This window comes from Ambystoma mexicanum, chromosome 11 (genome assembly GCF_040938575.1).
Source record: "Ambystoma mexicanum isolate Mex_15411 chromosome 11, UKY_AmexF1_1, whole genome shotgun sequence".
Classification (NCBI taxonomy): Eukaryota; Metazoa; Chordata; class Amphibia; order Caudata; family Ambystomatidae; genus Ambystoma; species Ambystoma mexicanum.
In genome coordinates, this window is record NC_090934.1 from 385238204 (window position 1) to 385251531 (window position 13328).

At 47.8% G+C, this 13328-nt stretch overlaps 1 protein-coding gene across 1 annotated transcript in view; it reads left to right on the top strand.

Annotated features, from left to right (window-relative positions):
• MTCH2 (mitochondrial carrier 2) overlaps positions 1-13328 on the top strand; it is a 411299-nt gene that overhangs the window by 20216 nt on the left and 377755 nt on the right. Inside the window, exon 2 of the mRNA XM_069623091.1 lies at positions 5684-5768. Within this exon, the coding sequence (XP_069479192.1) occupies positions 5684-5768 (85 nt within the window). The remainder of the gene's footprint in view (positions 1-5683; positions 5769-13328) is intronic.

Below are 13328 nucleotides of genomic sequence, written 5' to 3' on the forward strand. Positions count from 1 at the left end.
AGGCTGACCTTTAAAACTTAGAATGGAAGGCCCCAGTCTGTAAAGAATGACTTAACGAGCTTACCTGGTGCTGCAGGAATTAATTAATAGTTAGGCAAACCTGCAATTCAGGCAATACCTGGTAAATAGCAACATTCTGTTAATGAAATCTTCCCATGACTGACCCGTCTGCATAGTATAAGGATTAAAGTCCGAGATTATCGTCCAATAATTAAGGACTTGCTGCTTTTATCCGACCATTTAAAAATGTGAGTTGTTCGTGCTGCTGATAGAGCCGTTTAGTCATTTGGGAGCGGATCGGACCTTTTTCTACTTCACCGGGTCAGTCTGCAAAATTGACATTAGTCGTAGAGTGATACTCTCGTCAAGTATGTCATGGTGTGCTGTCTGTATATGGAGAATTGAGAAGGCAACTGATTTCTTTTATCATTGTTTTTAATGCCTGTCTAGTGGTTTGCAACTTGAAACTTCAATTCCTGGCTCAATGTATGTCAGAAAATGTCATGATTGGTAGAATCCTTCAGTGGGGACTTTAGATTGGCCTCGTTTCACTACTTGCAAACCAGGTTCCCGGTTTAAATTTCATTTTAGCAGGCACAACAAAAGATGTTTGGTAGCTTGAGTTTGGCTATGACTGGCCTAATATGAGGCTCTTGGAAAATGTGGAAAACTTGTTTATCTCGCATTTTTTCACAAATGCCTTTTGTGATTCCTTGTAATTATGCCCAGGAGCTGCTTGACTTGGACATTGAGATATTCAATCGTGTTTAACACCTCTTACCATCTCCGTTTACACCCCCGGGACCCTGCTGCTCGTTTTGCATCATTGAAAAGCCCTCATCCAAGAAATGTTATGTAATAAAAATGCATTATTTTTTTCATATTTCATGGAGTGAAACACTAGTGATTCCCTATGTTTAACTGCACGCTTTATCCCGCTTTTCCAGACTAGTGCAAATTAAATGTCTTGCACAGCCAATACCCACATGTGTAGTAGGCACACCCTGTATCACACTGAAGAATTGCTGCCCTTATCTCATGTGTGTACCTTTTTAAGGCTGTCCAAGAGCAAAGGATAGCACCTGTAAATAGTTGCAAAACAGTTCAGTGCAGTAGTGCAAAGAGCACATGAATTTCGGATTTAGGTGTGTTCATCTGTGAACTTCCTGCATTTCACTGTTTGTGCCCCCTTTTGACTTCCTAGTAGGCCTCCTAGTGAGTTTAGCAAGAACTGTACTGTGCAGCCACTCGTCTATTTCCTTGTGCAAACCTCTACTGACCTATGGCTCTCTCCATTTCTCCCATATTCTCTAACTGCTACACTATCACCTATCCCCCTTATCTCACAAAGCCCTGCAGAAAAAAGCACCAAAAAAAGACATTGCAAGCCCTGGACTTCCATTGCAGACACCTATGTCAGTGCTTCCCCTACAGAGGTTTTCACTGCTATCCTCTTCTCTGTCCCCTCTCCAGATCTATGGAACCCCATCTCACCTCTACTCTCTCTCCTTCCACATGCTCTACCATTAAAGGTGGCACCAAGTGGGAAGTCCTTTTGGCTGGCTTCTCATCCTCTCGTCGTTTCGTTAATGTCTATCACACTGGCACTATCCTGGTCCAGAATCCACAACTCAACCTTCTCTTTGACTGGATCCTGCCTTCTCTCATTAAGTTCCTTCCTTCTACTGCATCTCCGCCTTCTACTCTCTCTCCCCCTCCACTCCCTCCTCTGACTCATGTACCACGCCCCTTTATACCACCTCAGAAAACCTTCAAAGGCACAGACATCCTCCACCTGGCAACTCTTAAAGCCCGCTCAGCCAACAAACAATCTGCTGACATCTGTCTCCTTCTTGAAGACATTGACCTTGACATTCTCGCTCATACCGAGACATGGTTCAGTGCCAGCTCAGTCACTGCTTTTGACTCCCTCCTCCCTGATGGCTTCAAGATCATCTCCAAGCCTTGACCTAACCGCACTGTTGGGGGTGGGGAGGGGGTTGGTCTAATCTTCCCTGAGTGGGTTCCTGCTTCCATCTTACCTATGTAGCTCTACTCTTCCTTTGAAAGCCTGGTTTGCAAGTTGGTCATCTCTCCCATCTCCACCCTGACCATTGCCACCATTTACCGGCCTCCAGGCGCCACCACCATGTTACTCTCTGAATGGACTGACTTCTGCTCTTCCTTACTTTCCTCCACATTCATCCTACTCTACTGGGTGACTTCAACATCCAACTGGACGCCCAGGCTCTGCATCCACTCTCTTGACTGACCTCTGCACCTCATGTTCCCTCCTCATTCTCCCTTCTGGGCCAACCCACTCAGCTGGCTACACTCTGGATACCCTCATACACTCTGACCCCCCTGAACCCCACTAGTCACCCCTCTCTCCTGGTCTGATCATTCACTCCTCTCTTCCCACTTGAGTCCTCTTGGCGACCCCTGACTGCCCCCTGCCCCCGGAAATCCCACCAATCTCGTTTGCTAACATCCGCCAGATGAAACGTGTCTGCAGCTGCCACCTTAATCCCCCACAACCTCTGATTCTACCTCTGACTCTGCCCTCAGCAACCTTCACCCCTCAGTCACTAATACTCTTGACATTCTTGCCCCAGTCAAGAGGATCCACCTGAAACCTGTCCCTAAGCGTAACACCTGGTACGCTACCGAAGCGAACTTGCGGCCCTGAAACGTAAGTGAAGGGCAGTAGAATGGAAGTGGAAAACCTCAGGCTCTTCCACTGACTAACTGGCCTGCCGCCTGCTCCAAAGGCAATACAGAAACTCCATTTGTGCCAAGAGAAGAGCCCAAATTCAGACCCGGGTTTCCGGTGCATCCAATAAACACGGCTGAACTTTTAAAGGTCTGCAGGGAACTAGACAACCCCTCCTTAGACTCCTCCTCCCCTTCTCCTTCCCAGGCCCTCCGCAATGCACTGGCCTCACACTTTGCCTCCAAAACCCATGACATCCTTACCACCCTTGCTACACACCCTCACAACCTGTCCCTCACCCCCTCACCTCCACCCCTGCCACACCTGAAGAAGTTACCAGAGTTGTCCGCTCCATGAAGGCCTCTTCTAAGCAGTTTTCCCCCCTGCTCATGTAGGACCATCAAGGATTACATCGGCTCTCTTGCCCCTGCTTTTGCTGATTTCTGTAATCCCTCTTTTGTCACAGGAATTTTCCCTCCCCCCTTAAGCAATCCCTTGTGCGTCCACTCCTGAAATTACCTTAATCAGATCCCACCTGCCCTGCCGATTACCGCCCTATCTTCATCACTCCCTTCCTGGGGAAACTGCTTGAGAAGTTGGTTTTGCCCCAACTCAACTCACACACTGAACTTGTTGGTGGTCTCCACGACCAACAATCTGGATTCCGAGCATCCAGAGGCACAGAAACTGCTCTTCTGAACACCTGTCAAGAACTGCTTGCATCTCTGGACTCCAACTCCCCCAACTGTCCTTATCCTTCTTGATCTTTCCTCTGCCTTTGACACAGTCAACCATTCCATCCTCATACAAAGGCTCCACGATACCCTCGGTATCTCCAGAACGGGCACTAGACTGGCTGACATCCTTTCTTACTGACTGCTCTTCCCAAGCCATCCTCTCCTCTCCTACCTATCTCTCCACCTGTGGTGTCCCCCAGGGTATATCCTCTCCCCCCCTGGCTTTTCATCTACCTTGCTCTGCTTGCACGCCTCATCTCCTCCTTCTCTTCCAACTTCCAGTGTTACGCAGATGACACACCGCTCTTTTTCAGACACCCTGTTGACCATCTTGCACCCTCAATCATCCCAAACTGCCTATCTGCCTTCCAGTCCTGGTGCACTGCCCACAATCTCTGCCTCAACACCTGTAAAATGGAGATCCTTCCCATCGGGACCCCTGCTCTCTCCTTCCTTTCACTCTGGCCTTCCTCTTTGGGCTGTGCCCCTGTGCCCTCGTCTGAAGCCAGAAACCTTGGAGTCATCTTAAACTCCTCTCTCCTTCCTCCCTCACACACTCAGGACATTGCCAAGAAGTACCACTTTCAGCTCTTTCTTCTCAAAGGAATTCTCCCTTTTCTCAGAGGCTCAATGTGATCCAAGACCTGGTTCTCTCTAGGCTTGACTATTGCAATAGGCGCCTCCTGAATCTACCATCTTCCACTCTGCAACCCCCTCCAACCAATCGGGAATAGGGCAGCAAGACTTATCCTTGGCCTTAAGCCCAGGGACCGCATCTCCCCTGCACTAAAAAGTCTCCATTGGCTCCCTGTTGCTGCACAGATTAAATTCAAATCCCAATGCATCATCCACAAGGTGGCCTGGGCCCGGGGACCACATTATCTTCAACTGTATCTTACTAAATGCTCTCCCTCAAGACCACTATGCTCCTCTGGCTCCAACTCTGTTTGTAAAGCGTTTTTGCTAAACAGAGGGCAGGTGGTTGCTTTCCTCAGCTGACTCCCTCCTACGGAAGAGCCCCCCCACCACCACCATCTGTGCCTTAAGCAGGATCTTCTTACATTCCGGAAGCTCCTTTAAAACTCTCCTCTTTTCCTCCTCCTTCCCTTCCTCTCTCCCCGGCTAATCCCACAGTTGCTGCGATTGGTGTCTTGGGCCCTTATACATTCTTGGCCCTGAACTCCCACACCCGATCGTACCAGCTCCTGTTTATCCTCTGCACTTTCACCCCTTGCGGCTCCAGGCTGTGTACCACTGAACATTCCTAGCACTTCATCTGTGGATCACCCATGAGCTCAGCCTCCACAGCGCTTACCCCCCCATTTCTCTTCCTTGCTGCACTTGCACGTTCTGAATACTTGCAAGGCACAGTAGGTTAGTCCTCTTTTCCTTTCCTCCCCACCTACACTGCTCTTAAGTATTGTTTTTTTATGTATTTTAATGTATTTCCCACTCCTCCCTCGCTTGCCCTGTGGGTGCTTTGAAATTATATTTCTTATTGTAGTAGCACCTAACAAGCAAACCAAACAAATAAATAAACGCTGTCAAATATTGCCTTTAAGGCTGATGATTAAAACATACTGCCTCTGTGCTTTCCGCAACAAATACCTAAGTAAAGCACTTTCATGAATCAGAACCTAGACTTGCGGCAGTTAGTTCACTTTGGACACAACCCCTATAATTCCACACCCAATAGTTAATGCAAATCTTAAAAACATGGAGAATAGATTTGCTTAAACCTGAAATCGATATTAAGGCTATGCTCTGTTACTCACTCATTTAGTCGGGGAGAGCTGGCGCCGCATTATGCCTTTTGTATAAATTAAGAACTCTCCAAATGGCTGTGTTCAGATTGCAGGGCACACTCTAGTCCCCTCTTTTTCCCTGCTCCCCGTCCCCCTCCCTCCACTGCCCCTCCCCTCCTGCATGGTTGACTCGGCCCTCAGCTCTTCCACCGGAGATGCATTGGGTAAAAAATGTAAAGCATGCATTATCAATGCTTAGAAGTAACTGGAACCCAGCATGAAACGCTATGTAAAAATGTGACATTACTTTGTTAGGCGCTCTGTGAAAATGTACTTGTCTGTGTTCATAAAGCAAGGAAGATCCTACATATGTCGTTATTGCTGTGTGTGATCTGTGACTGGGTGAGCCAGATTAATTTCTTGTATGTCCTTCCGGGCTGGAATTGTCCTCTTCTGACAGTATTTAATTATTCTTGTGGTTTTTGCAGGTGGGACATGAGCCTTATCCGCCTACGTTGGGGCGAAACATATTTGGGCGACAGGTAAATCAGCTGCCTGGTCTATTTGCTTATGGTGAGCATTATTCTGTTTGATTCTATTCGTTGTTTGTGCTTGTTTACTTCCGTTTAGTGTAAGATTCTTGCTCAATTGGTGCTAATATATTGCGTGTAATCTGGGGAAGATGGCTATTGATAAGCGGTTCATTTGTTAAGCAATTGCATTACTGAGGTTCAGGTTTCACTGAGGTGAAGTATGTTTGTGGGCATGAGACATTACTTCGTCTGCCATCAGTTACAGGCTACAGGCGTTAGGGTTTGCACCTCGGATCACTCACTGTTCAAGGTTTACATTTGCGACAAGGGGACGTGGATACTGGCAATGTATGCATCCCCCCTTGCCTTTCTTGTACTCCTTTCTGCAGCACTTAAGTGTTCTTAATGCTTTCTTTAATAACATGAACGTATTTGATGTTCAGGCAAAGATTCTGTCTTCAGATGTTCCACTCTGTTGACATGTTAAACAGCAAGTCATCCCTTCTACAGCTCTCTAAATGAAGGGGTTCAAGAGCACACTTACCACAGTACATTGGAAGCACGGTTAAGGAAACTACTAGTAAAAAAACACAAATGTCTGGAGAATCCAGAGAGAGGGGTGGTCATTTTTATAAACTCAGAGCACGACCAATTCGATTGAAGTATGAAAATATTTCTTTTATGTACGCACAGGCATTTAAAATACATTTTTTTAATAAACTTTATTTTATTGCAGTGCAGAACAAACATCCTCAAATACAATCTTCAACAGTATTATAGCATTTACATTAATCGGGGGTTTTAATGTCCACACATGTAGGTATCGTCCGAGTCGCAAAATGTAATACGTTTACTTTATACTTTGTCACTGAACAGTTGTTCGTTTACTTAAGTATTCTCTAAAAGGCTCCCAAATGTCCTTAGGCCTGCAACTTAGTGTTACAAGTGACACATAGGCCTCTTCACACTCGTTGGCATACGTCATTTCTTGGACCCACATTTTAATGTCCAGAGCAGTCCTAGATTTCCATTTAAGTAATATCCATATTTTGGCCAAGCAACCAAGGTTAAAAAGGCGTCTCAACTACCCCCAAACAGGTATTTTGGGAGTGACAAACAAGGGGGGGGGACACCCGTAAATACCTGTAAACAATCAGCAACCTCATGCCAAAATTGGGCTACCAGAGGGCAGTCCCAGTACATATGGTGTGCATCGGCCACGTCTGTATTGCGTTTGATACAGCCACCATTCGCTGTAGGGGCAAACCTGGCAATTTTCGCAAGGGTGTACTGCAGTCTATTGAGTATCTTAAATTGTATGAGTCTGTGTCTAGCATTGCAAGAGCATTATGGGAATTGAACTCCATAATGTGCTTGTTTTATTCTTAGTTAATCCCATCTGATTGGGTAACATTGGGCGAGGTTATTAAAGGATGAGTTGGTATTTTTCCTTTTTTGAGCTTGGACCTTGATATAAGGCAGAATCATAACATCTAGAGGATGTGATGTTAACTTCCTGATCTCGGAGTGTACCATTTTAATGTTTATAAAAAGGGTGTTTGAGTTTGGTACTTTGGGTAAATCCACGAGAGGGGATCATACAGTAACATGCCATTAGATAGCTAGTTGAAGGGATCATGAGTCGGACACAGACAAGTGGTTCAAGTTCGTTTAACAAAGTTTTATGAACTCAAAAGGCACGAAAGAGTAATGCCTAACTTGCCCTATTCTAAGGTGGGATTTCCCTACCTAAAGAAAACTAAGGAGGGTCTGCGTCAGGAAGTCCAAAATAATTATCTGTCTGTGTCCAAAACCTATGCTTGCCCTCACAACTAACTGCATACAATGCGTATGGATATGGGCATCAAAATGAATAGTGGTCAAAAATAAAGTTCATTGCTTCTTCTAGCTCTTGGCTTGTAATCAGTGTTAGGAAAGATTTCTCTTTACTGCACCTTTCCTTACATCTTTGTAGAACTCACAAACCTTTAGCTTTTATTTTTGATTCTGTCCTGCTCTTTTTGCAGTGCATTGAAGCCTTAGGCTTCACTACACTATATTTTGCTCATATATTATTGGGAAACCGACATGTCCTTCAGGCTGTCAGTACTGGGAAACCTTCTTTCTCTTAGCCGCGTTACTACCTTTGGTTACTTTTGGTTACTTTTGGTTACTTTTGGTTACTTTTGGTTACTTTTGGTTACTTTTTATCATTGTGCAATGCAGCTTACACTGCAGTACAATGGGGTACATTTTTGTTTTGCCCTAGACGGATTTATGGTTACTCTAGGTGTGTTAAAAAGGATACGCTATCGGCCACCAGGGGGCGCACGGAAGAGCCTGCTGTTCGTGTGAGCTCCGCGCCCGAGGTCCGAAAAGTGGTCCTGAGCCCCCACTTTCCGACCCCCCCACCCCAGAGCTGCCAATCGGACACGAGACGTACGAGTGTGGCTCCCCCAGCTAGGAAAAAATGTGAACGAAATCGGAGGTTCCCTCGGGTGGAAACCGAAGAAAACGTGGCTGGTCTGCGTAGTGCCCGGCAGCAAAGAAGAAAACGAAACTACTGGGGCACGCGGGACCCCAGGGAGGCGTAACGGCTCGCCTGACGATCCCCCCACGAGAGGAACTGGAGTTGGAGACCAGCATCAACCCCTGCCTGCAGACCTATTTCAATGGGGGAACTTCATCAGAGTTCCTGCGGCCCCCCCCCCCCCCGACGCACTAGCCTTTCTTGATTCGCATCTGCCTTTGCACGGAGGACTGCCGGTGAAGACTGTGAACGGGCCCGCCTCCGCGGACAAGGTAGGCCGCAGCTTCCCCCCCATCCCGCCCACGGGCCTGCGCTTTGTGCACACACACCCGGCACTGCGCCCCACCCCCGGCGGCCTAGAGCCCGGCGCCGGTGGTACCTCAAAGAGGAAGTGTGCTGGGGGACTGCATCACCCCCCACCCAGGGGGCCCCCCAAAGAGCCCATGCAACAACGTAAACACTACAAGGAGCCAAACTCTACTCTGACAGAGATAGGAAGTGGAGGTGCGAGGAAACAAGAGGGCAAACACCCAGAAAAGAACGGAGCGAAGCCTTCTGGGCGCACCAAGTACCTCAAGCTTAAAACCGGGAGGCCCCCCCTGCACACTCTCGCGCTATCTACAGAAAGCTACGTGCTGAGGCTACAAGTGACAAGGTCCCCCTTTTTTGAACCTTCTGGAAATCCACACTTGCTCTGACCCGGTACACGGCAGAACCGGCCACAGTCCACATAGTTGTATCTGCGGAACCCCCCCACATGATCAAACGCTGCGATAGCCCAGAACCACCTTAAGGAGCCTCTACAACCTCCACAGAGCACCCCCCGCTGGAGCAAGAACACCCAGTGCTGAACGCACCAACTTGAGAGACCACCAGGACTGAGGGTAGGGCCACCAACACAGGGGCGTGTGCCTCCTCAAGTACCCCGGTGCATAACAGGACTGACATATAGGGGGTACTTCGAAACTCCCCCCCCCCCCCCCCGCACTCACCCTCCCCCACTGTGGACCTCCCAGGCTGCACAGAGCACTCAAGACTGGGAGAAAGTAACCAGGCTGTGCCCTGAGAGTGAAAAGAGCAACCTGAGCACAGTAACGGAGAGGGGGAGAAGGGTCTGTGCACATACAGTATAACCTGAGAGTGGACCCTTCACAGCCTACGTATCGCAAATTTGAATCTGAATTGGTGGGAAAGGTCCCTGAATATATTCAGGCAAAAGAGAAGCTTGCCACATACGCTTACGTCCCCCCCCACTCGCAAAATCGTCTCCCCCAAAATGGCAACTGGAGCAACAGCACACGGTGAGACAGCGGCTACGAAGGATGACGTGGCAGCCCTGTTAACAGAAATAAAAAATATGGGAGCTAATCTAGGTGGCAAAATCGACAAAGTCACCCAACGTATGATAGGATTGAGGACAGACTAGAGGGAGTAGAAAACAACCAAGCCTCGATGGACACTCTGGAAACGCAGCTGGGACACAGAATTACAGAACGTGAGCAGCGAGAAGAGGAATACAGGTTAAAAATGGATGATGTGGAAAATCGAGAACGACGAAATAACCTGCGTTTCTTTGGAATCCCGGCGCACGAAGGGGAGACTGAGGAGGGCTTGCTTAAAAACAACGATTCATGACATCATTAAGATTCTCGCGGCTGATGATACGATTGATGAACCAAGGACAGAGCGGATCCACAGGGCAGGAGGCCCACGGGAGGACCGAGATCAGTCCTCTCCCGCTTCCACAGGTATCAGGACAATGCCAAAATTCTTGAGAAGGAAAGGCGTGGAGGGGTGATCTCCCTTAATGGAGCTCAAATAACCGTATATCAAGACCCATCTGCTATGACACTAGCCCTGAGAAGAATGTGTGGCCCCCTGACGAAATGGTTGAAGGAACGAGACACTAGGTACATATGGGGTTACCCCTTCTCCCTTTCTTTCGAGCACAACGGCACGAGGATCAGACTGCAATCAGAAAGGGAAATAAAGGCATGCATATCTGATCTTGTGGAGGCAAATGAACGAGGGAACGACGAAGACGCAGCACGAGGTGAAGGAAGAGAATGGAAACTTCGAGGCCCTAAGAGACCGAGAGTTGAGGGATCGAGAAAATACCGCAGAGGCAATATTTCCCCGGAGGGGGACAAGTGACCCGGACAGGCAATAACTAACTTTATTTAATGCCACTGCTCAAAATCAGGGCTTTCTACGGGTCAGGTACTAAAACACCTATGTTCAATGGTTGTAAATTGAGGTTTAAGTGGGGGGGACGGATTGGGGGCTCAGACTCATGCTGTAGTTAACTTTAGCAAAAGGACAGTGAGGCAACATTCCCTGCTGGTGGTTCGTTGCTGGTGCAGTGTAACTAACTGGACCCGTTCGGACACCGCCATATGAGGGGAGGGGGGGGTAAATGGGGGAGGGGTCACAAGACATGGGAGAAGGAAACACCGAAACATTTTTTTTCAATTACTGCTGAAGAGGGGAAAATGTCGACACTGGTTGAGGGCATAAACCACAGGGAATGGCTGCTTATGATTATGAATAGTCCAATGTCACAAATAGATGGCTACCCCTGAAGTCACCACAAGGGGCCCCTTGAAAGTGGGAACGCTTAATGTTAAGGGGCTTAACTCGCCTACTAAGAGGTCGCTAATATTAAGGGAATTTCAGAGAGCCAAGATGGACATCCTATTCCTGCAGGAAACCAAGTTCATGAGGGGAGAGGAGAGGCCCATTCTAGGGCAACGTCTCAGTCTCGAGTTTTGGGGCTCTGGACCATTGCGCAAAGGAGGTGTGGGAATCCTTATTCGAGAGGGAATAGATTTTCAAGTCACAAAATACTGGTCAGATGCGGATGTGCGAGCTTTATTGGTGGCAGGTACCATTGGGAGCGTGGAAGTAACGATAGCCACGATCTACTCCCCCAATGTAGGGCAGCTCAGATTCCTCTCGAGAACCATCCCCAAAATAATGTTGGAGGCTATGGGGCATATTGTGCTGGGCGGGGACTTTAATCTGTGGGCCGACCCTAGCTTGGATCGTAAGGCGGGTAATCCAACTGTCAATACTGAAATGAGAGGGGACCATAATGATTATGTGAACATGAAGCAAGTATACGCGCTGGTTGATGTATGGAGGAATATGCACCCTGACGAAAGAGGATATACTTTTTATTCTCCCCCGCACAATACTTTTACTCAAATAGATTATATCTACCTCTCACGGGAGCTGCACGACATCACATCACACTCTGAGATCCCCCCAATCACATGGTCTGATCACGACATGGTCTGATCACGACATGGTGACAGCGGATATACAGTGGGAGCACTTACCGATCAGGGGTGGGAAATGGAGGTGCAATGAGACCCTGTGGAGAGACCTTGTCTTTAGAGAGGAACTGGAAACCGAGATTATAGAATATTTCAAAACTAACGACACTGGGGAGATCTCCAAACAGGGTGTGTGGGAAGCGGCCAAAGCAACCTGGAGGGCGATCCTTATACGGGAGAGGGCGAGGAAGAAAAGGGAAAGGGCCCTCATTGAAAATAGGCTTCGGAACGAAATATGTCGATTGGATAAGGAGGCCAGGGAAGGGGACGCCACAGACCTCGATAAGATTCAAGAAGCTAGAAAGAAGCGGGAGGAGCTTCGTCACCTAGAACAGGGCCAGATAGCACGTAAACTGCATTTACTAAAACAAAAGTTCTACGTAAAAGGGGACAAAACCGACGCACTGTTGGCTGCTAGGCTTAGGATGCAACGGGCAGAACGAAGGCTAAAGGAAATAACATCCAATACTCCTGACCAGGGACAAGACAAACCATCCATCCCTGAACTGTTCGCAAACTGTTATGAATCCCTATACTCTTCTGAAACTGACCCAATCTCAAGAGATAGATAACTATCTCGCTGACATCGATCTCCCCAAAATAGCTAAAGTAGACTCTGCTCACCTTGAGGCCCCCATAACGGAAGAGGAAGTACACCAAGCGATCAAAAGGCTAACACTGGGCAAATCCCCAGGAGAGGATGGATAAACAGCCTGCTTTTATAAGACCTTCAGTGCCCTCCTAGCCCCATTTCTGGCTGAATTATTCAATGAGGTCCTAGAAAAGGTAACCCAAATGTTGTGGGTCGTATCGCCCTATATCCTTGCTCAATCTTGATGCCAAAATCTACACGAGGGTATTGGCTGCCAGGCTGGAGGCTCACATGCCCCACCTTATTCACTCCGACCAGGTCGGATTCATAATCGGGCGACAACGGGCGGACACCATGCGAAAAACTCTCCATTTGGTCGCAGCCTCCCAAAATATGAATGGTGAACCAGCCTTGCTTTCCATTGATGCTGAAAAACATTTGATAGAGTGGAATGGGAATTCCTTGCCGCAATCCTCTGCGCCGTAGGTATAGGACCAAAATTCAGAAAAGGGATAAAAGCAGTGTACATAGCGCCTAGAGCCGCAGTGTCAGTCAATGGAGAGTACTCGAGGTGGTTCGAAATTGAAACGTGGCAACCGACAGGGATGTCCCCTATCGGCCATACTCTTCGCCCTTTCTGTAGAACCCCTAGCCCAGAAAATAAGGAATGACGCCCGAATTGAGGGAATGAGACTGAGGCAGGTGGAATACAAGGTGGCGCTATACGCCGATGACATACTTCTCCATGTGATAAACCCCAACACATCCATCCCCAGGGCACTAAATTTAATAGATGCATATGGCTACTTATCGGGATTTAAAATCAACAAGCCCAAATCAATACTCTTCCCCCTACTGGGATCGATGGAAGCGAACAATGAAAGATATTCTTCCCTGGGCCTTACGATAGAGCATGAGAAATTGAAATATTTGGGGATACATGTCACAAGATCTCTACGTGATCTATATGAGGCCAACTTCCCGGTGCTTCTCCAAAAATGCCAGGTGGGACAAACTAACCATATCCTGGCTGGGACACCTAAATGCAATAAAAATGACCTGTCTCCCGAGATTTTTATACCCCTTTCAAATGCTCCCTATCCAAATGCCGCGCCAATTCTTTACAGAAGTCAAGAAAGC